Source organism: Ctenocephalides felis, unplaced genomic scaffold, assembly GCF_003426905.1.
Source record: "Ctenocephalides felis isolate EL2017-DRISC unplaced genomic scaffold, ASM342690v1 CF-g0.4_SCAFFOLD_01170, whole genome shotgun sequence".
Taxonomy (NCBI): domain Eukaryota; kingdom Metazoa; phylum Arthropoda; class Insecta; order Siphonaptera; family Pulicidae; genus Ctenocephalides; species Ctenocephalides felis.
In genome coordinates, this window is record NW_020537324.1 from 38,970,798 (window position 1) to 38,998,549 (window position 27,752).

Genomic DNA, 27,752 nt, shown 5'->3' on the forward strand with positions numbered 1-27,752 from the left:
ACTCTTCGACAATAATAGTTTGCTCTCCAGCTATTAAAAAAACACTGAAATTAAATAATTATCCCAAAGAAGTTTGTTTTTTTCCAAATCATTCGATTAGCAAACATTTTATGTTTTTTTCGATCATTCAAGTAATTCTGAATGAAAAATGAAAATTTTATGAATTTTTATAATTAATCACTTATCGTAGTTCCATAAAATGTATGTTAAATGAGACTATAATTTTTATCTCTATACGAAGTTTTTTTAAAGAAAGATTTTTACAATAAATTACCAAGAAACGGTGCGGCCGATCTTTACGAAAAACTATTCAGCCAACTGAAAACTTTCAAATTTCAAATTTTCAAAATTTGTTCATAAATGTCTAAATGTGTTTTTTTTAAGAGTCTTTAATTTTTTGCCGACGATATCGGAGCGGATCAACCAATTTAAATGATTTAAAAAATATTCGATTCGTGTTAGTAAATTGTCAAAGCAGGGGCGTAGCATGCCTTGGCGGGGCCCCGTATAAAAGTTTGTTTGGGGACCCCCTCAAGAAGAAACTTTTTTTTATAAAAAATAAAAATACATAAAATTAAATAAATATTTATTCATCATTCTATTGTTTATTGCTTATCTATCTGATTTTCTCTAATTTTCTGAGTTTTTCACAAATGATTCTAGATATATATATTCACTCTTCTTGCTTTTTTTTTTTGAAAAACTGTATTATTTAGTGAAGATTTATAAAGTTTCTGCCCCTAGAAACATACAGGTCTGGTAGACATTTCCGTCCTAAAGTTTTCACGTTATTTTTAATTGGTTTTAATTTTAATTTTTTTTTTAGCAGTGCGATTGTAACTGGAAGGGTCAAGAATAAAATGCATACTGCTATTTCGCTGAGAAAACTGGATGCAAGCCCATTGGATCCATCATTGTACCTTAATGAAATAAATTTCTTAGATTTCTGTATTCAAACCTATTTCAAAGGCCATGATCATGATTGGTCATGATCATAAGAGATATTTTTACAGTATTTCTTTATAGTATTTCAGTCGACAGTTTTTTGGAAACGTTTAGAATTCTCGATTAAAAAAAATGTTACTATTTACGTCGCAAAGGTTTTGAAATCTTCGTTTGGTTTGTGAAATTAATATATCCAAACAGCAATAGTATACATTAAAATAAGATTTCGGGTCTAAAATTCTTTCATCTTGGGAGGAATAACTCATCATAATAACATTTGACAACTCATCATAATAATGCTTCATTATTTTTTGTCTTTTGTTCTTTAAAATAGTTATTGCAAACCATCTTTTTGCAAATTATTTGGACTTCTTTAACAAACTAATTCAATTATTTTTCTTAATATCTTAATTCGGACTGTCTATTCAAAAGATTACTTAATAAAATACTATTTTTTGTAAGTCATTACTGACATGTTGTAAAGTTTCAGAAATGAAATTAATAATTAGAAACAGCAAAGAAAAAAATCTGAAAATTATTTAATTGATTATATTTATCGAAATCTAACTATTATACTTACGCGTCGTGCAAAAAATTTAAGTAGTATAACTATAAAAATTCCAAATTGCAATTTTCGATGAAGAATGTATAAACTGGATTAGTTTTATAGATTTGAGGACAAGAATATTAACGGATGTTCAAAAGTTTGCTAATTGAAGCTTTACTAATTGAATTGATTGCTAGAGATTGCAAAAATATTGTAGCAGAAATGAATTCTTCTAAAGCGTTAGCTTACAAGTAAAGTTCAATACTACTCGATAACAAAAGGAAATGCAAACTACGTTAAAATTATTCAATTTTTTGGAAAATTGTTGTTTTGCTTTCTGCTTGGGCACAGCCCCCCCTATGGAAAAAGAAAAAAAAAATGGTTGTGTTCTGTAAATTAATATTATGTTTATTCAAGCTTTGTATGAGCTGGCTTGATTTTGTCCACTTATTTCTTTGGAGAAAGATTTAGGCTGGGTATACATATCCAACTTATAGGTCTCTCAGATGTTCTAAGGCTCAACAATAACTACGAAAAAGCGTCTATCCATGAATGTTTCTCATGGCACAATAGAGTTGCTTTTAGTGCATTCTGCATTGGTTAGTTGCTGCGTTGCCTGTCGATTGATGTTCCGATGTTGCTGATGAGCTAGAGGTTTTGTGGGCCTTCGCTGGTGAGTTTGCGGTCGAGTAGATGTGGCCCTTCGCTGGTGAGTTAGCGGTTGAGTAGATGTGGCCATTCGCTGGTGAGTTAGCGGTTGAGTAGATGTGGCCCTTCGCTGGTGAGTTAGCGGTTGAGTAGATGCGGCCCTTCGCCGGTGAGTTAGCGGTTGAGTAGATGTGGCCCTTCGCTGGTGAGTTAGCGGCTGAGTGTATGTGGCCCTTCGCTGGTGAGTTAGCGGTTGAGTGTATGTGGCCCTTCGCTGGTGTGTTAGCGGTTGAGTGTATGTGGCCCTTCGCTGGTGAGTTAGCGGTTGAGTGTATGTGGCCCTTCGCTGGTGAGTTAGCGGCTGAATGTATGTGGTCCTTCGCTGTTGAGTTGCTTGTTCTTGGTGGACAGATTGGTGAATAAACTATGTAATATTAATAAAATATGCGGCAATTGTTGTCGATTAAATGCTCTTCCACTTTGTTCGAGAACTATTGATATGAATAAAAAATCAATAGCAATAGATTGTATGCACTTATGTATGTTCTTGAATGTTTTGTTTACTCACGCCAGGCAGATACTTGTTTTGCTTCAGCTGACTTTGTCACGTTGAATGATCACGTCGGGGTCACCATTGAAGTGGTTGTTGAATAACAAGAGTTTTGATTCTATTCACTTCTGTTTATTATTGTTGAATATTAATACAATTTATTTATTAGTCTGTCCTTGTTGGCGGTTGACGGTGGAAGAGACGTTTGCCTATGATCCTTCCTCTTTTATTCGGCCGTCTTGATGCGTGCGCATCATGCAGGACAATCACGTGGTACGGCAGGATCGTACTAATTGCAGGGCTGCACTTAGGTGCCGCCGCACGCTCGTTGGGAGCCCCGCTGGCTCGGGGGCCCCGTATTTTTGATACGGCTGATACAGCGGTAGTTACGCCCCTGTGTCAAAGGCAGGTTCAGCGGTTTAAAAGGTTATCAATTTGGTGATGCAGTTTTTGAAAGAACTGATCATCTCAATAGAATGATTCAAAAAATACATTGCTTGTGGTGACGGTGTGAAACAATGATTAGTTTCAAATTAAGAGTTTTTGTTATTATCTCATTGTGATTTTTCATTGATCAATTTTTATTGATCATTGATTAATTTTATTCCTCGAATATTTTACGTTAAGATTCCAACTCGTATTTATTCCCAAAAAGAACAATGATTTACTGTGCTCACATAAGAAATACACAAATATAAACAACCAGAGAATTAGCTCGCGCGAAGTTGATTAGATTTAATAATCTATTCTATACTGTTGACAGACGATATTAGAGAGTGTCCATAAGAGATAAGAGGGTAAAATGATAATGCCCGTAAACCACTAATCAACTTCTTTATTCCCACATCAGTTTAAAAATTAACTAAATTTTAAATAATCAAAATTTTTCCGGGGCTCTCGCAAGGCCCACACCGCCGAGGCCTAGCGCCGCTACTGTGTATATGTGATATGTGTGCTATGCGTATGCATTTGTATATATATATATATATATATATATATATATATATCTTATATATAAAAATGGAGCTCTCTTTCAAATGTCTTAGTAAAACACGAAAACGGCTAAATTCGTGCCAATCCAGAAGGTCCAAAAGGTGAGATAATATTTCAAAAACGCGTAGAAACTTAGGCGGCTATTACGTGGAATGTCAAACGTTTTTGACAGATGATGTTCAATTGCATTTAATAGGATGTTTTACGTGAATAATATTTAATTATGATTAAATTGTAGTAAGTAGTTTTGTTTGTAGTTTTATTTATATACAAAAACGTTAGTAAACCAGCCGCAAGTGTTTCTAGAGACTCAAAATATCAACATTTTGCAATGTTAATATGAAAATGCACTTTTTGGCATATTTTTCTCAAACACGGTGCTCTGAAAGATCTCATTTGTATAGCTATAGTTATTAACTCATTGACATTTATAAATCATTTTCTAAGTTATATTATTTTTTATTTATGTTATTTAAATTCAGAACCTCAATTTGGTCTCGATCAAATGGACATTTTGTCGAATAACATTTTTCCAGTTATAATTTTCCAGAATTTATCGAAGAATAGATAGTAATATATGAAGGTCCGAGGTTAAAAAGTCTACCACCGATGTGTCCAAAATCAGTAAAGTTAAGCATTGTTTAATAACAATATTTGAAAGTAGAGGAAAAAAGATGTATAACCAGCTATAACCTTGATTTGAAAACGGCAATCTTCAAAAATCCCTAATAAAAGTATTACATTTCGTTGGTAGTTTTTTAGCATTAGTTAAAAATGTAATTATTTTGTGAAATACCTTTAAAATTATAATAAGGCTTTAAACCTTTTTGCCACCTGCCCCGCTTTTTGCCGCTTCAAGTTACCCCGCCTATAGGGTTAAAAGGTCTAGATAACAAATTTTTAAAAGACATCAAAAAAGCACATTTCTACAATGATGAAGTAGAAGGCAGTTTACTGAACGTAGTTAGATAATTGTTCGTTTGATAATATAATTAATATTTGCTTAAAGTCAAGTTGGACCTTTGTGCCTCGCCCTGCTCTACATATTAACTGTTTATTAAATTTACTTTTATTCATCGAATGTTACTTGAAACTTTTCAAAAAGCAGGTCAAAGAAGAAATACTTAATTCATTTTCTATCTCTCCTCGCAAAAATTTGAGAATTTTATAAAAGCTTAGTAGTATTATTTACAATTATACACAAAATCCAGAACCCTGAGAAACTTGGAACGTAATCAAGACCGAAAAAGATTTGGATGGATTATACTATGTTTTCTATAGAAAGTGTATAAAATTCCAGTTTGATTGTATTGACAAAATATAGATAAACCAATGGGGTTTATTGTTGTATATAGCATTCAAACAACACATCCTTATACACTTAAAGTTTTTATTCTCTAGAAATTGTTTAAAATATACCTTACTTAGCGAAACAACGTGTGCCGGGTCAGCTAGTATATATATATATATATAAATATATATATAATAATTTAAAACAATTTTTATAAACAAACCGTTTCCTTTCATAGAATATTTTTTTCTCCTAGCTACATCAATTACTGTTCAACTGGGCCCTATTCCTTCCGTTCCTATTTGATATTGCGTGACTTACCACTTGACCTTGAATTTGGACTCCGACGATCGTTGGTGGGGTAGTAGCAGTGGCGGATTAAGGTTTCTGCCGCCCTAGGCCCTATCTGATCAGGCGCCCTTTTTAATAGACAATTTTTTACTTTTTTAATTAAACTATAATTTTATTCTAAACTAGCCGGCCCGACAGACTTCGTCCTGTCAAAAAAAATTGTAATGTGGCGGTGTTTGTGCCTACCTTTTTTCTATTGTTTGCAAAAAAATTATCCTGAACAGAACCGTCACCCTGGTAATCATCCGGTATGATTTAAAAATAAGTAAATAAAACACTATAAGCATTTAAAAGTAAGTAATTTTAATAATGTAAATCATAATTCAAAAATCAGTTCAATTTTCTTTGTAGTGCTTTGTGATAAACGATGTTTTTTGTTTGATTACCTGGCGCATAGAAAAACAAATCTGATGGTTTTCCAATACGGGAACAAACAACATACAATTTTCCATGTGAGAAACATGGGTTTTCTAAATTAATACCACAAACACTTAATGATACCATAAACGCACTGGAAACGCATTGGGATGCATGGTGCGAAAACATCTTCTGCTTTATACTATCCTTTGAATATAGTTGGTCGATATTTCGCAACATTATAATTGACGATCCAAACTTTAATTGAAGATTGTGAGGTGACAATCCTAGCAAATCCAGCGAGTTCAAAAACTCCGGTCGGTTAGTTGCCGAATCAACTGATTCGCCTGTAAATTTGTTCTTGAATTTTGAAATTTAATTCATTTACATCAATGTTTTTGGCTGCCAATATAGCTTGAATAATAGAAAGATATTTCTAAGTTTATATAAATATATTCAAAATTAGATTATCAAAAACTACACAAAATGTCATGACATAGATCATTGTTTTTTTTTACAAATTGCGTTGCCTACTCGATTAAAGAAGAAAAGGGCTGTTTTTAGGGTTTTCCCGGCAATTATTCGATTTTTTCTCGCCGTAACAACCATCCTTGGACTTCAACGAACATTTTAAAAAAAGAATTGGCCAAATTGGTCCAGGCGTTGTTGAGTTATGCGCTTACCAACACATTTTGCGATCCATTTTTATATATAAGATTACATAAATACAATTTTTAACTTTGCGTAAAGTAAGTTATAGTAATTCGCAAAAGATCGAAAATGAAAATTTTTGCATATTTTTGCGTTTCAACATTTCTGAACATTTTGGCATACCTTGAAAAAAAATTGATGTGTATGTATGTATGTATGTTTTATTCCCATAGATAAGAAAACGTTCTGATTAGTTTTTGGCAAAGATAAGTCTAGCATAATTTTGGAAAATATAGAACAAAAGTGCAAAAATTGCAATTCAGTTTTTAAAAGAACAGAGAGACTGGTTTCCGAATAATTCAAAAATATTTTACTTGTATGAAAGGCAGGTTTATCGGTCCACCAAGCCGTTTTTTTGTAATTAACAAAAGAGAAAAGAAAATCGCCTACGTTTTAGCCCACAGTCTTATGCCGATTTTAAAAATTCAATAACCATTCGAAAGATCTTGGTTGGAAATCGTATTCATTAATTTTTGGTAAAAACCGGCCGGACCGATTAGGTTTGCGAGACGATCGGCCAAGCCGGTTGTTTGAAATTAGCATAAAAGTGCAAACATATTACGTGTTTCAAAATTGAAAAAAGATAATTGAAAGATATTGATGAGTCAAAAGGTTCGACAATTTTAAAAATTTATCAAAATTTGATAAAATTTCATTGTCAAAATTTGTGTTAAAAGTCGCTTTTGTGATGTAATAAATCAAAATTTAATTTTTAAAAACGCCTGAACTGATTTCACAATTTAAAAAGTCATTGGACTAAACTCGATAAATCGAACCGAGATATTCAAAAATTCAAAAATAATCCGAATATACTATAGCAAAACTACTAAAGGAAAGAGGTACTCAGATGCATTCGTATCAAGAAAAAAATAAACGCAGCTTCAAAATAGTTATCAAAAATTTACACCACAGCACAGACCTGGATCTACTTAAACAAAATAGAATCCCATGAACATAAGGTATTAAGAATTGCGAACATCAGAAGCAGACTGACAAAGTATCCATTAAATCTATTTCTAGTAAATTGGAACAAAATACAAACAATAAAAACATATATAATTTGGAAAACTTGTATAGAACTAAAGTTGTAATGAACCTAAAAGGCCAACTAGAGAAATAGTACAATGCTTACGTTGTCAACAATATGGACATACAAAAAATTATTGCCACAGAATACCACGGTGTGTAAAATGCGCTGGTGAACATATGACATCTAATGTTCTTGGGATGACAAATTTAACACAAACGTAAAATGTGTATTATGTTCAGGAAACCATCCAGCCAATTATAAAGGATGTGAGAAGTACAAGGATGAGCGAGAAAAAAGATTTCCTTTGCTCAGAAGAAATATAACGCAACATAGACGAATGGATAGTACAGTCAACCCAAATATTTCTTATTCTCAAGCTACACATGGACAACTCAATTCTAAACATAATCATAATGAATATTCTCAAACCAATGCAGTTACAAGCCAACAAGACAATGACATGCATGAACTGAAATCTATGTTGAAAACTCTATTAGAACAGATGGGCACAATGTTCAAAGTACTAACAAGTCTAATGGTAAACAATAAATGAACCTGTGCCTTTGGAATGCTAATGGCCTAAGTCAACATCATTTGGAAATCAAAAATTTCCTCATGCATAATAATATCGACGTAATGCTGATCTCAGAGACGCACTTCACAGATAAAAGTTTCATGAATATTCCCAACTACTCAATATATAGTAACAGGCATCCTGATGGTACGGCACATGGAGGATCTGCGATCATTATAAAAACTAAAATAAAACACGATCTATCTGAACCATATTGTACTGAATACTTACAGGCATCAAATATTTCAACTACATTTAATGGTAAACAATTAATTTTTTCAGCGGTATATTGCCCACCTAGATATAAAATTTTAGAAAATCAATTTGTAAATTTCTTTAACAAGCTAGGTAATCATTTTGTAGGCGGTGGTGATTTTAATGCTAAACACACCATTGGGGTTCGAGACTAATAACGCCAAGAGGTCGTGAGTTATATAAAACACTATTGAGTAAAGATTTAACACCAATATCAACTGGAGAACCCACTTATTGGCCTACTGATCATCAAAAATTCCTGATTTATTAGACTTTTTTTAGTTAAAGGGATTCCAAGTAACTTAGTAACAGTACAATCATGCCTAGATTTGAATTCGGACCACTCGCCTGTACTACTTCACCTTCATTCCTATACTCCTGATATTTCAACGACAAGATTTCTCTCAAACAGATATACTAATTGGGATAAATTCAAAGAAATTCTTGATCATGATATAAATTGTAATGTTCCATTAAAATCCAGTGATGATATAAAAGAGGCTATTGCATCTCTCACAAACACAATACAACTAGCAGCTCAAAAATCTACTCCTACGATTGATAGTTCTTCTACAAACAAATTCCAATTCACATTAAAGAAAAAATAGCCATAAAAAGACGTCTCAGAAAAAAGTGGCAAATTACTAGATCCCCGTCTGACAGATCAAACTTTAACAAAGCTTGTAAAGAATTAAAAAAGTCTCTACATGATATTAACAATGCTAACATGGAAGAAAAACTAGATAATCTAACAGCAACTAGTGACACTAATTATTCACTATGGAGAATGACCAAAAACTTTAAAAAACCTGTTATACATACTTCACCAATTAAGAAAGATGTCAATTCTTGGGCAAGGAATCGTCAGGAAAAGGCAAATGCGTTTGCAGATTATTTTGAGCAAGTTTTCCAACCAATTCCTTCACAAATACCATATCATGAAGAAAATTTATACATGACTTTTTATCAACAAATGTTGAGGCATCTGAAGATACTGTACCTATCCGATTTTCTGCTTCAGAAGTTAAGGAAATAATTAAAAACTCCAAATCAGGTAAATGTCCTGGCAATGACTTCATTACAAGCAAGATGTTAAAAGAGTCTACACCTAAAACAATAAGATTTATTACTATCTTATTTAATTCTATTTCGAGATTGAGAATATTTCCGGACGTATGGAAAACTGCCAGGATTATTGTCGTCCAAAAAGAAGGGAAAGATCCATGTATGCTGAAATCATACAGACCCATAAGTTTACTTTCTATTCTTTCAAAGATTTATGAGAAACTTTTGCTTAAAAAAATTTTAAGCGAATTAGAAAGCAAAAGCATTATACCCCAATACCAATTTGGATTTAGAAAATTGCATTCGACCATAGAGCAGACTCATAGAATTGTCCATTATATAAATAAATCACTAGAAGAAAAAAAGTACTGTTCAGCAGCATTCTTAGATATACAACAAGCATTTGATAAGGTATGGCATACTGGACTATTCTATAAATTAAAAATGAATTTGACGTACTCTCTATATTTAATAATAAGATCATATCTGTCAAATAGGAGTTTTTATGTAAATATTTTAGAAACTGAATCATCAAATAAGACAGTTTCCTCAGGTGTTCCACAAGGAAGCGTCTTGGGGCCAATTCTATTTTTAATATACACATCTGACATACCAATAACAACTAACACTTTGATCGCTACGTTTGCTGATGATACGTGCATTCTAGCCAGCCACATAGATTCCAGTTCTGCTTCTGAGTTACTCCAAAACCATTTAAATTTATTAGAAAAATGGAACAAAACCTGGAGATTTGAAATGAATGGCTTAAAGTCAGTACATGTCACATTTACACTTAGAAGAGAGACTTGCCCACCAGTAAGAATAGGAAATACTCAAGTACCTCAAGAAGACCATGTGAAATATCTCGGCATATACCTCGATAGAAAACTTAATTGGCTAACTCATATAAAAAAAGAGACAACAGCTTGAGATAAAACCAAAAAGCTTTACTGGTTACTAGGAACTAAATCCAAACTAAGCGCATACAATAAGCTACTTTTATATAAAACTTTATTCAAACCAATTTGGTGTTATGGTATACAATTGAGGGGCAGTGCTCATAAGACCAATATAGAAATTATACCGAAATTTCAAAACAAATTTTTGAAAATTGCCTTAGGAGCTCCAAAATATGTTCCCAACTGGTTAATTCATGCCGACACGAATACACCTACCATAAATGAAGTAATAACAAAAACAGCACAGAAGTATAGAAACAAGCTAATCAATCACCCAAATACATTAGCAAACTCATTGATAACAGAGAACTATCGTAGAAGGTTGAAAAGAAAAGCGCCACTGGATTTAAGCAATCAACTCTCCTGAGAAAAAAATGGAAATAACTTAATAATTATTTATAAGAAATTATTTAATAAGTAAATATTGTAAATTTTGTATCGAAAAAACAACTACTGAGTTGTTTTTTCCAACAAGTCAAAGTTGTATACAATGTACCTTTTCGGCGGACTATTGTAAATCCATTAAATTTACTGAATGTTCTATACTGGACAGTTGTAAATAAAAGAGTTAATAAAAAAAAAAAAAAATTAATTTTCTCAAAATTTTGAAACCGCTGGACTTGCCTTTTCGGAAAACTTCATTTCTTCATATCATTAAAATAACACAAAGACAATATTTTTTGAGTCATTCCAATCGGATGATCTCCACTCTCAAAACCTGCATGACTACTTTTGCACCTTCTTTGCTCTGCACCTCCAAAAATTCTAAACCTGCCTTTGACATAAACAGTACGCCTCGCGGTCAAAGCCAAGCGAATATTTTTTGAATCACTCATGTCGATTGATTCTTGCAAAGGACACTTAAACTGTCTAATTGAAAGTAAACTTTAAGAATTAAAAATCTTGGTTCGAAATGATTCAAAATATGGAAACAAAATTTGTAATAATTAATATTTTTTTATAAAAAATATGATAATTTGATGTGCATATGTCCGATGATCATTTTTTACCACCAAATGACACTTTTTTGGATCACCAAAAACGCTGACCATGCTCTCGCAAAATTTTCGATAGTTCTTTATTTCGTCAAACAAGTAAAATGTGTCTTGAATTATTCAAATCGTACTCTCTATTTTGGAAAAATTGAATTGGCATTTTTTCAACTCTTTTACCCCCTATTCCGAAATGGATGGAACTGTCTTTGTAAAAAACTAATCAGCACGTCTTCCCGTTATTATAAATCAAATGTCAATTGGCAAAAAATTGTAACCGCACAAACACATGCATACATCAGGAGATCTTAAAGCGTAGAGATATATAAATAATTTTATTTACGATTTTTTGGGATTATTATAACTTAGACCTCCTGAAGTTGAAAAAAAATGCCAGTAGGAGAAAGCATAACTACAATTAATATATTATGTTAATTCGACATGGTTTGATTTAATACCGAAAATAAATTAAGAAACCATCTAATAATTTTCATATATAAGATTCACCTTAACAAAATTACAAAAAACGAATAGATTTTCAATATTTCTCCAAAAAAGCTTGTCAGTTTGATAATTATTGTATTAAATATGATACATCAAGAAGCATATCAATGCGGCACCCACAAATAATAAATTTGATTAGAAAACGCATTACGTTCTATTTCATAGAAAATGATCCCTAAATTTGCAAAAAAGTTATGATATGATATTGGGTGTGATCATGATGGATGTAAGTACGTTTGAGGGCATTTGCGCAAACACAAAATGGATCGTGTGGAGGGTCCGCTAGGCATAAGCACATGATCAGATTTTACTTGATAATAATGACTACTAAATTATTAGTAAGAAAAATGTAATTTAGAAACTATTATTCAAAGTCAAAAAGCAACTAGTCAAGGAATGGCAAAAGATTATAAAAATTATATAGAAAATATTGGCAACATTACTGAAGCAATTATTTTGAGTGGAAAATTTCAATGATTAGACAGAGCTTTTGCAATACTCTTTTATCTTAAGTATTTCTAAATATATTTAGAAAATTAGCTCTGCCTTACGAGGAAAAATTATTGCGTAATATTTTTGTTTAACCGTATACTATATATTAACTATTTCTGATAAACATGGAATGTAGAAAAAAGCAGAATGAAACTAAGCAAAGAAATTATAAAGATAAAAGTCCCGCTTCCAACTAATCTTATATTATTATTAATAGAAAACCAAATTTACAATGCCCTATATACATTCATTAGAAATGATACTATATAAAGTGATATTATATAAAGTATGTAAAATTATAAAATGGCCAATGTCCCTGATTACAAGGTCAATAAACAATAAAAAACTATTTCTGAATTTGTTATACAGTTCAAAACCCTGCAATTTCAAATATGTACAGCATACACAATAACCAGGAATAAATTACAAACACAGACGATGATTTTTTACGGGATAAATGTGAAAAAACAATGTTTTAATCGTGGACAATTGTATGTTACGTGCTCGAAAAAGCAAAAAATTTATTTGTTTATACATCTGAAATTACTAAAAATATTGTGTATCCCTTGGCAGTAAAACAAATTAAGATATTTAGTGCAGTAAACGGAGAGGAAAAAAGGGTATAACCTCTGAATTTTTTTACTGTGCTCCTAATTGAATGAAATTTGGAATTAGGTTCATCTTACCCTCAAGTTCAAAAGTGAAAACAATTCGGGTTGCGCCATCACCCCCCGGGGGGATGACACCCCTTCTCAATTGTGTAATTACATTTTTTCAAATTAACATCGTAAATCGATAGAAGAACTAATTATAAGAAAAAAATGTCTTTTATAGTTTTTTAAAAAATCTAATACTTTTCAAGTTACTGGCCACTAAATATTCATATATTTTTGGCGTTTTTCTTCGTTTTTTTGCAAATATCTCCTAAAATATACATTTTAACAAAAATCATGTAATGAACAAAATAATGTCAATAAAAATCTTAATAAATCGGTATTACATAAAGTGTTCTAGGAAAAATATTAAGCAAGATTTGAAAGAGCAAAGTCGTTTTTTATTTCGTTCAAGATTTAATTGTTGTATTTAAAGCCATCTAGTGTCGAGGTTTTACATTTTATGCATTTCGGTGAAATTTGGTTTTATAATGCTCAACATAAGCTTTAAAATGAGTGCTGTTACAAGTTTTTTGCGTGTAAAATGAGTGAGCTATCATGCAAATAAAAAGCATATACAAAGTTTTTTTATAAATGATAAAAAGTACATAAAAACACTTATCGCTGTTTGACATTGAAAACATTTGAACTATCATCTGCTAGAAATGTAAATTCACTTGAAATTTGAATTTAGCTGAAATTATGAGTCTAGATAATGACAAGAAAAAAGTAATGTCTTCATTATTATTGCCGAAAAGCAGCTGAGATGTGCCAGAAATCAGAACAATATAAGATACAATATATGTTTGGCAGATAAAAATATATTATTTAGTTTAATAAATATCACAATACCAATATTTCATATACATTATTTTTTCAATCTTATGCGCGTTGTATTTGGCTTAACTTTACTAAATTATTCAAATACGAAAGAATATTTTTATTTATTAAAGAATTGATTTAGAATTTTGTTTCATGTGTCAGAAATTCATTTGTTTAGCATTGGATATAAAATATTTAGCAAGTTCATGATCTTTGAATGAACAGTGCCATTGGAACTCTAGATTTTACAAATTAATTCGCCTAAGATTTTAACCTAAGTAATAATGCTTATTGAATTATTAGTAAGAAAAATGTGATTTAGAAATTGAAAATAATTTCTTAAATAATTTATAAAATCATTTTTTTTATAAAAACTTTTTTAGTGAATAAGTGTTAGTGAGAAATCAATCATACAGCTAATTAATTCTGTTTGTTCAATATCCTTTTCTTAAATCTTTTAAAACTTTCTAAATTTTAAAAAAAATTTAATATTTTGTTATATAATCCACTCATTTATTTTTATTATTTTCATTTTGATTATATTGTCATATTTCTCTACATTATTTTTTCCACAATTTTTTTCATTTTATATATAAAAAATCCATCATCTTCTGCTTTTCAAACATATTATTTGCTTAAATCTTATCAATATCATGTTTCTTGACAGATGTCCTGAAGATGGAACGTACCTAGTTCCGAAACGTCGACAGTAAATAAATAAAGAAATGTTTTTTTTAAAAAACTTTTTTTTAATTACTTTTTGGATTCTTTGTTCGAAGCTCTACAATATACACACACACACACACACACACACATATATATATATATATATATATATATATATATATATATCTGAGTTATTTGTAATCGGGCAGTAACACCAAGTAAAAAAAAAAACTAAAGTAGTTTTGAAATACTTTATTTATCCATACGTTTCGGTCTTCATCGAGACCGTCATTCAGTGGAAAAACTAAAAGATTTTATATGATGTAGGAGGAAAATAGTATAAAGTTATAGAACTTATATATAAGTACTTACAGAATTAATTATACAAAAATACACTACACTATTACACTATGATAAACCAAGCTATTAATAACTGAAACATTTAAACTAATTTTTTTTTTGACAATTTTTTGTTTACATTATAGTGTGTACAAGTTGGTTAACGACTAAATACTGAATGAATTGTGTTTACAAATTTTGCGAAAGTGTAAAAAGACCGGCAAACATGTTTTTTGTAAAATAATAAAATAATAAAAATACACATTTTAAGAAAAAATCTCTCTCTCATTTCACAAATCCTAACCAAAAACTCCTACCCACAACACCTCATCCAATCCATAACAAAAAATAGAATCCTATATCTCCAAAACCGTCACAATAATTGAATTGATAATTCAAACCTTGAAAACTACGTCGGAACTATAAGTTTACCTTTCATTAAAGAATTACATTACCCGTGGAGTAAACTTTTCAGTAAAAATAATATTAGAGTAGTTTGTACCTCCGAAAACACTTTTTCAACTTTTTTTACAAAATTAAAATCGAAATTTAACCCAAGGATCCTAAGTAATCTAGTTTATAAGCTTAATTGCCTAGATCAGTGGCGTAACTATAGGGTGGCGTGGGTGGCAGAATGCCACGGGCCCCCGACCTAAGGGAGCCCCGGCCGAGGAAGCCGCGGACTCAGAGATATATTTTTACATTGTACATACATTTAATTTCACTTGAAACCTATATTTTATATTTTTTAAGTTATTCTTAAATTTCAAAGCCGGAGTTAATCATTCAACCAGGCCTGCATCGAACTTACTTCGATAGATCGATATTTTGCTGATTATACTATTTATTGCAAGCCTAATTTCAACACATTCTAAACAAAGGGATTTTAATTTGTATTAGAACACATCAACTAGTTTCTTCATATTTTTTCGCGCTTTCTTTAAATCGTTTATAAATTTTGAATAATTTTGTATATAATATAAGAAGATGGAATATTTTATCTAGATTTGAATCTAATAAGTAAAGTGTGTCAGCAATTTCAATAACATTAAATATATTTAAGCCTACTATATGTGCAGGACATTCTTGCTTTAAAATTTGGTTTTGTTGAAATCCAAAATGAAACTATTTCGCATAAAAAGAAGTTTACAAATTACAATTATTTTATTATTGGTTTTTCATTGTAAAATTCTACTACTATCGACACAGCATCCAAAGCGCTATAATCTAAAGCCACTAATCTTTCAAACATTTAAAAAAATAGTTAAGAATTAGAAAAGTATTGGCATGAATTTAGAAATTTAAAATAAGACGCAAATAGTGTAGTACAAAATTATTTATCATGATTTAAAAATATTCAGAAGAAGGTAATACTCTAATTTGATAAGCTTTGCGAATTCATATTCAAGCTACTGAAAGTTTGCTCAAAGTGAATATATTTTATCGAGTATTGAAGATTATTATTAAACAAATTAAAATGCGTTTTTTCCGATGAACTAATATGTTGCAAATTTCAGTATTTTCCTACAATAGAAGTTTTCAATGATACTGATCTATTAAATAAGAGCTCTATTTGTTCAGATAAAACAGACATATCAGAAATTCAGATATGTTTTTTTTTTATCTAAACAAATTTTAAAACCATTATTTAATAGAACAGTGCCATAAAAAAATTTTGTTCAGATTCTGAATCATTTGCCACTTTTTCCAGGGAAATTTAAATTTCGATCAATTTTCAGAGGCGGAATAGAAAATGCTTAGGAATAGACACTTTTACGCAACTGAAAGCAGTAAGAAAAGATTGTATTTACTTAATAGCTTATTGAAGTTAACATTTTATTTTTATTATATTTTGAATATATGCAGGGTTCACGCTATTGTTTTTTCGAGCAGAAGCTAGATAAATGTCTTCATCTTCGTTAAAAAAATTGTCCAAAAATTTTCAATAAGTGGTATTGATGAAAACATGAATTTTTATAAAGATTGAACGTTACTACTCAATCAATAAAATTAATTACAGTAAAAAAAGAAATTGTTAATGGAAGGTTATGTAATAATTAAATTTAAGAAAGTGAAAGATTAATTTCTATTAAAAAATACGTTTTAGTTTAATTTCATTTATTCTAACGTTAAAAATATAAACCAATATTTCATGTTTGATTCTCAAGAAAAATTAAGTTTTATGTATTTTTTGTTATTTTTATATAATCATAATTAAATTATGAAACAATTATACCCATAAGTCAATACTTTACATTTCTACCATTTGTATAATTGCATTCAATTTAATTTAAAGCCATAAAATTAAAATAGTCAAAGTTGGTTTGCTAATTTGTGATAAAATTCATTAAAAATTGTTTTAGCCAATAGTAACAGCGTGTAAATGACTTTACACGTTTATTAAACAAAATTAGATAAATTAAAAATTGAATACCACGATAGGGCCCCATCGGAAAATTTTGCCACGGGCCCCGGGGGATCTACTTACGCCACTGGCCTAGATTGTAATTGCGTCTACATAAGTGAAACCAGTCAGAATTTTCACAAAAGAACATCACAACACAAAAGCAACTCGAAAAATAAAAACCAGAATAAAACACAACTAACGGATCATATTAATCAGCTCAAACATAACATTGATTTTTCCAATCCCACGATTTTACATTTCGAAAATAATTTATTTAAAAGACGATTTAGCGAAGGATGTCTAATATCTTTACACAAGGATAGGGCCATAAATTTAAGAACTGACAACAATTCGCTTTGCAATGACTATAAAATAATCCTAGACCATTTCAAAAACACCACTATATCTGAATGAAGCGTGTATTTTTATTATTTTATTATTTTACAAAAAACATATGTTTGCCGGTCTTTTTACACTTTCGCAAAATTTGTAAACACAATTCATTCAGTATTTAGTGTTAACCAACTTGTACACACTACAATGTAACCAAAAAATTGTCAAAAAAAAAAAAAATAGTTTAAATGTTTCAGTTATTAATAGCTTGGTTTATCATAGTGAAATAGTGTAGTGTATTTTTGTATAATTAATTCTGTAAGTACATACTTATATATAAGTTCTATAACTTTATATTATTTTCCTCCTACATCATATAAAATCTTTTAGTTTTTCCACTGAATGACGGTCTCGATGAAGACCGAAACGTATGGATAAATAAAGTATTTCAAAACTACTTTAGTTTTTTTTTTTACTTAGTGTTACTGCCCGATTACAAATAACTCATCAAAATATATATCAACACCAAACTCACATATATATATATATATATATATATATATATATATATATATTTCAAAGTAACTAGCAGAAAAGACAAATAATTTAAATATCTTCCTGACCACGTTGGTTTCTGATACCAATCAGTCAGGACAGAATTGTTTACTTTATTTTTAGTAATTCTTAGGTCTAAAAAACTAATAAAGTTATCCGACTCAATCTCACAGGTGAACTGCAAATGTTTGTTAGAAGAATTAAAAGAGTCTAATGTGTCTACAATCTGAGAATCGTCAAGGCATAACAAAACGTCATCAACATATCTATAATAAAGGTGAGGTGGAACAGAAAGATTAGATAAAACAAAATTTTCTAAAATTTGTAGTGTTAAATCAGCCACAGGGGGGCTAATACTAGACCCCATGGGTAAACCAAAAATCTGCGAATAAAATTGATCATCAAAACAAAAGTAAGTGTTAACAAAAATGAAATTTAAAATCGTCTTAAACCAAACCAAGTCAATCGAAGTGTGTGGTTGGATATCATTCCAGCGGGCAGAAACAGCTTCTAAAGCCAAATCCCAAGGAATGTTCGTGAAAAGGGAGATGACATCAAAACTAACAAAGGAAGAATTGGAAGGAATTGTAAAATTCTTTAAATTTTTTACTAAATCAAAAGAATTGGAAACATTAAATTTAGATAAAACAGTAACCTTAGAGAGAATGGAGCTGATATGTTTGGAGAGTTTACTTAAGGGAGAATTCAAATCGGAAACTATAGGTCTGAGAGGTAAATTAGGTTTGTGAATTTTAGGAAGACAATACAACTTGGGAAAACTGGGATGAAAAACTTTTAAAGAAAAACCTAATGATTTGGAGATTTGTTTTTTTGTAATTAAATTGCCAATGAGTTTGTGCGTTTGTCTGTTTAAATGATCGGTGGGGTCGTTAGTTAAAGTAACTTTAACAGAAACCAACGTGGTCAGGAAGATATTTAAATTATTTGTCTTTTCATTCGCGTTCCATTAAAATTTCTGTCATTATCTCTCTTATAGACAGGGCTATTTTACTAAGTAACAGTATGTTTTGGGAAAAAAATTTGACTCTTATTCGTTCCGTTTTCAAAGACAATAGTTACCCTTCGCACTTGGTCAACAACATCATTAATAATAGATTAATTTATTTACAAACTAATTCTAATAATTCATTTTCACCTTCTTGTTCAAATTCAATAGCTTCCTCTTCCGCCCAATACAAAGGAACTATCTGTTTACCTTTTTTAAGCAATTTTTCATATTTTTTAAAAAAGTTATTTTCTTCAGAAGGATTCCGATTAGTTTTTAGTTTTGATAATACGTTTAATTGCCTTTTTTCGGTTCTTAAGTCTGGAACCCCGTCTGATAGGGTCACCGATTCTGTTTACAGGTTGGATTGCAATGATTGCAACATGTGTTATATTGGAGAAAGTTCCCAGTATATTTATAAGATAGTTAATCAACATATTTATAATTCAAAAAATCCAAACTAATTCAAAACGATGTTTTCAGATCATATGCTCAATCTCAATCACACTTTTAACACTTCACATCCGGTTATTCTTTATATCGAAAAAAATATTGACCTTAGAAAATTTGCTGAATCCTTTTTTATTTCATTAAATTCCTCCTCTTGTGTTAATAAACGCAATTCATCCCACCTTTTACATGATAGTTACCAGATTGTTATTGATTTTATTAAAAAAACAAAAAAATAATTTGCTTATCTCTTTTATATTATTTTTTACAATATTGTTTTTTCTTGTTCTAACTTTTACATTGGTTTGCTTTTTCCTTTTGATCAATTCCAGTTCAAGCACTGTGTTCGATTCGTTTTCGTGCCTCGAGAATTTGTCCTTGATGCGTCCCCTCCCATTCCTATCAATACGCCTATTGAAATAATTCAGTCGAGTCTGGATGCTCGGTATGGGCGTGTTTCTCGCTTCACAATTATGCATTTCATAACTTTTAGTCAAATTAGTTTTCAAATCTTTTAGTTATTCATAATTTTTTCTAAAAAAATGTTTTTCTCTAATATGTTATTAAGTTTAATTTTTGAAAATAAATTTTTGTTGAGTGTTTTTGTCCTGTGGTGTGTATAATGTTTCTCTATGCTATAATTAATCTATATTGTTGTTTATATTAGTTAATAAAATTTTCAAATTGTTGTAGTTGCTGAATGATGACACGCATCTTGTGTCGAAACGTATAAATAAAAGTTTTTATACTTTATACCTTTTTTATTTCGACGAATGGGCTGCTAGTTACTTTGAAATATGTTTCAACGTCGAAAAAACTATCTAGATATATATATATATATATATATATATATATATATGTATATATATATATATATATATATATATATATATTAAATGTTTATTATGAACAAAACAGCACTCAGATTTTTTTAACACAACTTTATTTTATGATTACAAACGGTTCGAGACCAAGGTGTGCCTCATCTTCAGTGTAATTTTCAATAACAGTTACTTATTACTAAACATTATTTAATATTTTATTTAAAAACTATATTTTGACTTTTGAATATAAAACACCAACTATTCCTTGCATTGTCAAGTGACAATTGTTTCAATCAAAGCTTGACACGGTAATAACTGACATGTGACATTTACAGAATTATTCGAAACAAATCTGAAGTATCTAACGGAGACAGGATGGGTAACACTAAAATGTAAACAATAGGAAAGCGCTCGCATACAAAATTCGAAAAATATGAAAAAACAGATTAATTTATTGAAAAGAATAAGCTAAATAAAAAAATTATAACTTATTTATATAAGTGTTTATATAAGTGTCATGTAAAATATTTGTGGCGGTTCTCAGACTTATGCTATTGTTAGTCCGAAGTTAGTACCGTGTCAAGCTTTGATTGAAACAATTGTCACTTGCCAATGCAAGGAATAGTTGGTGTTTTATATTCAAAAGTCAAAATATAGTTTTTAAATAAAATATTAAAGAGTGTTTAGTAATAAGTAACTGTTATTGAAAATTACACTGAAGATGAGGCACACCTTGGTCTCGAAACGTTTGTAATCATAAAATAAAGTTGTGTTAAAAAAATCTGAGTGCTGTTTTGTTCATAATAAACATTTAATATTCGTTCCACTCATATCATAAAATTTTATAATATATATATATATATATATATATATATATTCAGTATACACAGTCTATTCCTGCGTATCAAGCAATGTAAGTGAGACAATAAATGAACGAACCTGCTGAAATCGTGTGCGGTCGCTCACTCACAGTTTCTACATGACTACGTGAAGAACTGCTCTCTGATTTCGTAACCAATGCTGCAGATCCGCTATCTCCATGATTAATATTTGTTGCCTGTTAAATGGGACAGAATGAGTAGTAGAAAAGTTTAAAGAAAATCACGAATTTTATAAAAACATAGGATATGAGCGCCTTGGCACACAGAATTGACCTAACCTTGTAATTTAAAATTGGTATAACTTTATACATAGAAAACCATATATACCTCAGGTATACGTATAACTTTATACTTTGATAGATTTGGACAATATTATGTAAAATAAAAAATTATATTATTTCAAATAATGCTAATCAAAAACTAGTTATAAGCTTGCTACCAGAAAATACAAAATTAAAAATTATTTTAACGTTAGCAAACAATTATTAAGATTCGCTTTAAAAAAAAAAACTATTCACTCTCGCACATATCCAATGCTTTCTCGGCCAAATGATGAGACAAATTGAATATTAATATAGCAAGTCCTCAAAATAATATGTGAACTGAAAATATAATAAATACTATAAAAGAGTTTGTTATAGCAGAACTATCAAAAATGCAATATAATTTTTTTAAATCTAATTAAAAACGATTAATATTTAAAATGATTTCATGTATATGCATACATATATATGTAGTGTATTGTGTGTGCATATAGTTAAAATATAGGTATGTGTATATGTATATGCATATGGCGTTAGAACGATAGTATCGATACTGAGTAAGAATCGATACTTTGACTTCGACACTGAGTACTTTTGGAATCGATACTTCAGGCCGATTCTTTTGGCGGTATCGATACTTTGCGCCGATTCTACTAAAAAAGTATCGGCTATATTTTTTGACCTCACCAAAAGTTCGACCGCATTTTATGAACACCACTCATTCTCTTTTGTCGCTCTTCACAGATAACAAACGAAACAAGCGATAAGTCGAGTGCGATGTGGTTTTTGTTAAAGAAAATGTATATGAATGCCCCCAGTTCGGAGCCAATGATTAACAATAATTAAAAGAATTAGAGTTTAAGATTACGTACGTCGATAATATAATTTCTGTTACCCCCGAGAGCATATGTTTATCAACGATAATAAATTTTGTATATATTGTATGCAAAAATCTTGTTATCTACGAAATTGTCTCGCAACCAACTTTGGTTAAATAATTTATTAAGACATTCGATTTCCGATTCTAATTTTTTAAAGCCGATACTTTTTTTTCGAAAATAAATACTACTTTATAATCGTTAAGTATTTTCATTAAAATTTATTTTCTTTCCGATTCTAATTTCTAAATCCGATACTTTTTTTTTCTAGAATAAATACTTTATAATCGTTTAGTATTTCCATTAAAATTATTATATTTCCGATTCTAATTTTTAAAGCCGATACCTTTTTTTCTAAAATAATACTACTTTATAATCGTTAAGTATTTCCATAGAAATTATTTTATTATTAATAAATACTAACTTATGGTTAATGAGTATTTCTATTGAAATTATTATATTTGCGATATTAATTTCGAAAGCCGATACTTATTTCTAAAATAAGTAAGACTTACGATTGTAGCGGCAGCAGCTTTGTTTTTTCATTGTTCGACGCGGATGCCGCGGCATCGACAAATCATATCGTCGCGATCTAAACTTATAACTAATTTTTGCTTTTACATTCCATTGAAATCAATTAATTATTTCCTAATCATTTTATTATTAAATATAATAAAAATATATAGGTTTTTCCAACCTGTGTCTGAAGGTACAATTAACAATTGATCATGTCTCCAATTTTTACAATAAGCTGTTTACTTTCGGGTTAAAAGGATGGTCATTGTACCTAATCTATTGTAAGAAGAACATAATATGCAAAAGCGTCCAGTGCATCTGTGCACATACAACTATTATATGTAATAGGATAATAGTAAAATAATTCTAAAGATTTCTTAACACAATTATTTCTAATATCATTCTTAATCAGTATTATAACTAACGCGATTGAATAAAAGCCTAGTTTACATAGGTTGAATACTTCGAAAGATTAGACTATTTTTTAATTATCGAGTATTTTTCTTTTTGAAATAAATTAGCCAACACTATTATTATAAATGAATACTTTCGTCACAAAACGATACTATTGTTTAATTAATGAGTATTTTTCTTTTTGAAATAAATTAGCCGATACTAAATCCATAAATGAATACTTTCGCCACAAAACAATACTATTTTTTAATTATTGAGTATTTTTCTTTTTGATATAAATTAGCCGATACTAAATTCATAAATAAATACTTTCGTCACAAAACGATACTATTTTTTAATGAATGAGTATTTTTCTTGAAATAAATTAGCCGACACTATTATTATAAATGAATACTTTCGTCACAAAACGATACTATTGTTTAATTAGTGAGTATTTTTCTTTTTGAAATAAATTAGCCGATACTAAATCTATATATGAATACTTTCGTCACAAAACAATACTATTTTTTAATTATTGAGTATTTTTCTTTTTGATATAAATTAGCCGATACTAAATTCACAAATAAATACTTTCGTCACAAAACGATACTATTTTTTAATTAATGAGTATTTTTCTTGAAATAAATTAGCCGACACTATTATTATAAATGAATACTTTCGTCATAAAACGATACTATTGTTTAATTAATGAGTATTTTTCTTTTTGAAATAAATTAGCCGATACTAAATCCATATATGAATATTTTCGTCACAAACAATACTATTTTTTAATTATTGAGTATTTTTCTTTTTGAAATAAATTAGCCGAGACTATTATTATAAATGAATACTTTCGTCACAAAACGATACTATTGTTTAATTAATGAGTATTTTTCTTTTTGAAGTAAATTAGCCAACATTATTATTATAAATGAATACCTTCGTCACAAAACGATACTATTGTTTAATTAATGAGTATTTTTCTTTTTGAAATAAATTAGCCGACACTATTATTATAAATGAATACTTTCGTCACAAAACGATACTATTTTTTAATTATTGAGTATTTTTCTTTTTGATATAAATTAGCCGACACTAATTTCATAAATGAATACTTTCGTCACAAAACGATACTATTTTAGAATTACTGATTTTTTTTTTTTTGAAAAAATAAATGAATACTTTCGTCACAAAACGATACTATTTTTTAAATAATGAGTATTTTTCTTTTTCACATAAATCGAATTTGAAATTAGTATCGAAAATTTATTGTTTTAAACTTTTCCAAATGTTGAAAATGATGCTGATTTAACGGCATGAAATACAGGCAATAGAATTTATCATAATATTGAAATTCGATATGTAGAGAGTTTTAGATATATTTTGCACTTATGTTTGATTTTGGTGAAAAGTACTCGATATTCGATACTGAGTAGTATCGATACTTTTGCCACGATACTTTTTCGGAATCGATACTTTGCCTCGATTCTTTTTTCAGTACTCGGTATCGATACTTTGCCTCGATACTTCTAACACTATAATGCATATAAGTGTTTGTATACATGTATGTATGTACACATATGTACATGCATATGTGTGTATATGTATATGTATATGAAAATAATTCTCCGTTTTGTCTAAAACAACAAAATATTTATACTTTTTCAAATTAAAAAATAATTCCCTTTTTTCGTAAATTGTCAATGCAAGGACCACAAAACAATATTCGCGTTTTGACCTTAGACACATCTGTGTAACAGAAGTCCATTACAGACATTAACTTAGCCGTGTGAAGTCAAATTTTACAAATATTCTAAAAAAATTTTTTCCCAGTGTTTTAAACAAAAAATTAGTGTTATGGATAGATAGATCAATATTGCAGGTAAATAATTTTTGCTACTTAATTTTATTTTTTATTTTCTATAATTAAAAAAAAATTCTTTCGTAGGGCAGTTATAGTAATCGCAAAAAAGCGGAAAATAAACATTGTTATATATCTTCACATGTCAAAGGGTTCTGAATATTTTGGCATACTTTAGAAAAAATGGATGTATGTGTGTGTGCGTGAGTGTGTGTGGATACAAATCTTCGTCGACGATTTCGGGAACACCGATCAACCGATTTGAATAACTCAAAGAACATTCGATTCGAATTGATATGGAGACGTGCTGATTAGTTTTTGGCGATGGCAGGTCTAGCCATTGCGAAAATACGGGACAAAAAGTGCCAAAAACGGCAAAAACTCAATTTTTAAGCGAACGGAGCGCCCGATTTTAATAACTCAAAGTACTTGTATCGACAAGATGAAGAACTGATTAAATTTTTGGGAAGGCAGGGTTAGCGGTTTCGAAGCTAGCGGCCATTTTGTATTTGCATTTAAGAAAGTCAAAACTGATCGGGTTCGAATCCCACGCCTGTAATATTAATGTGTTTATTCCCATATAAAAAGTGTTTTTGACAGAAGAAACCGGATGATGGAACGTATCTAGTTCCGAAACGTCGTAAATAAACATTCACAAAAAACAAGTTGTTTTTTATTTATTGGATTTATTGTTAGGAAAATAAACATATATGTATCAATATCTTAATATGTATAAAATTAGTGTCATGTTGTCCCACGGCGGTAGTGCTGTGCTTATAAAATCAACAATTAAACACTATATGGCTCAGTCTTATGCGGAACATTTTTTACAAGCAACTAATGTAGTGATTGAAACTTCAATTGGAGCTTTATCTGTAAGTGCATTATACTGTCCACCAAGACATAACATTTCTCATGAAAAATTTAGTGAATTCTTTACTTCTTTGGGACCAATATTTTTAGCTGGAGGAGATTATAACGCTAAACATTGTTCATGGGGTTCGAGATTAAGCAATCCAAGAGGTAAGCAACTTTATAAATCCATGGTTAACTGCAGACTTAAACACTTATCAACAGGTGAACCAACTTATTGGCCTGGAGACACTTCTAAAATTCCAGACCTTCTAGACTTCTGTATATTCAAGGGTATATTAGATGAACAATTAAAAGCTGAATCAAGTCTTGACTTATCTTCTGACCACACTCCAATTATTGTTACATTTAGCTCAAAGTTCAAATTGCAATCTAAAAGTCCATCATTAACAAATAAAAAAACTAATTGGGAATTATTTTCTAAATATATTGATGACAATTTATGCTGCAAAGTACCTCTAAAAAGTACAGATGATATCGATAATGCAATAGGTATTCTCAATAAAAATATTACTGATGCGGCTCGCTATTCTACACCCACAAATGATATTGTTGAGCGATTTTTCTGTCCCCTCGAAGCTAAAAGACTCATAGCCTGTAAAAGAAAACTGCGTAGAAGGTGGCAAAATACTCATTTTCCGGATGACAAAGCTAAACTGAATAAAGCTATTAAAGAACTTAAAGAATATTTGTTTGATTTAAAAAACAAACATATGGAGTCCTACTTAAGTGATTTGTCTGTTCATGACCATTCCATTTGGAAAGCCACGAAAAATATGAAAAGACCAACCTCCACGGTATCTCCAATTATAAATGATGATGGTTCTTGGTCTAGATCAGCAGAAGATCAGCAGACCTTTGCGAATCACCTTGAAAAGGTCTTCACTCCTCATCCTTGTATTGTACCTAACGATCAATTTATCACAGATTACTTGAATGACGGTAATTTCACAGACGAACCCATTCCAAAAATTAAGTATTCTGAAGTGCTCTACGAGATTAGTAACACTAAATTGGGAAAAACTCCTGGTAATGATGCGATTACATTTGGTCTAATAAAACACCTTCCTGATAAAGGTAAGAGATTTTTAACTATATTATTTAATGCCATATTACGGCTGAAGTATTTTCCTTCATCGTGGAAATTGGCGAAAATAATCTTAATTCTCAAGCCTGGAAAAAATCCTACTGATGCAGTTTCCTACCGGCCCATTAGTCTTCTATCTTGCCTCTCAAAAATTTTTGAAAAAGTTATTCACAAAAGAATCATAAACATTTTAGAAGATAACAATTTTATGCCAAAACATCAATTTGGGTTCATTAGACAACACTCAACAGTAGAACAAATACATAGAGTTGTGGATTCCATTTATAAAGCCTTTCACTTAAAAAAATATTGTTCAGCCCTTTTTCTTGACATCAGTCAGGCGTTTGATAAAGTTTGGCATAACGGCTTGTTGTACAAATTAAAGAAGAATTTACTATACAACTATTATCTCCTCCTAAAATCATATCTCTGTGATAGAAGGTTCTTTGTCAGTTTTAATGATGCTCCATCTAATGTTAAAAATATTTCTTCCGGAGTTCCCCAAGGTAGTGTTCTGGGTCCGCTGCTTTACATTATATATACTGCTGATATACCTACAAATGCAGAAACCATGATTGCTACCTTTGCAGATGATACGGGAATTCTAGCTCAACATGACAACCAATTGCTTGCCTCGGAAATTCTACAAAAACATGTAGATGAAGTAGAAAAGTGGATGAA

The 27,752-nt window shown here is 30.1% G+C and overlaps 1 protein-coding gene across 1 annotated transcript in view; it reads right to left on the reverse strand.

Moving 5' to 3' along the window:
- Nucleotides 1-27,752, reverse strand: part of LOC113367210 (MTSS1-like protein) — a gene marked incomplete at its 5' end in the record, with an annotated part of 143,299 nt that overhangs the window by 27,161 nt on the left and 88,386 nt on the right. The window contains 1 exon segment of the mRNA XM_026608840.1: nt 21,259-21,376. Coding sequence (XP_026464625.1) covers nt 21,259-21,376 — 118 coding nt within the window.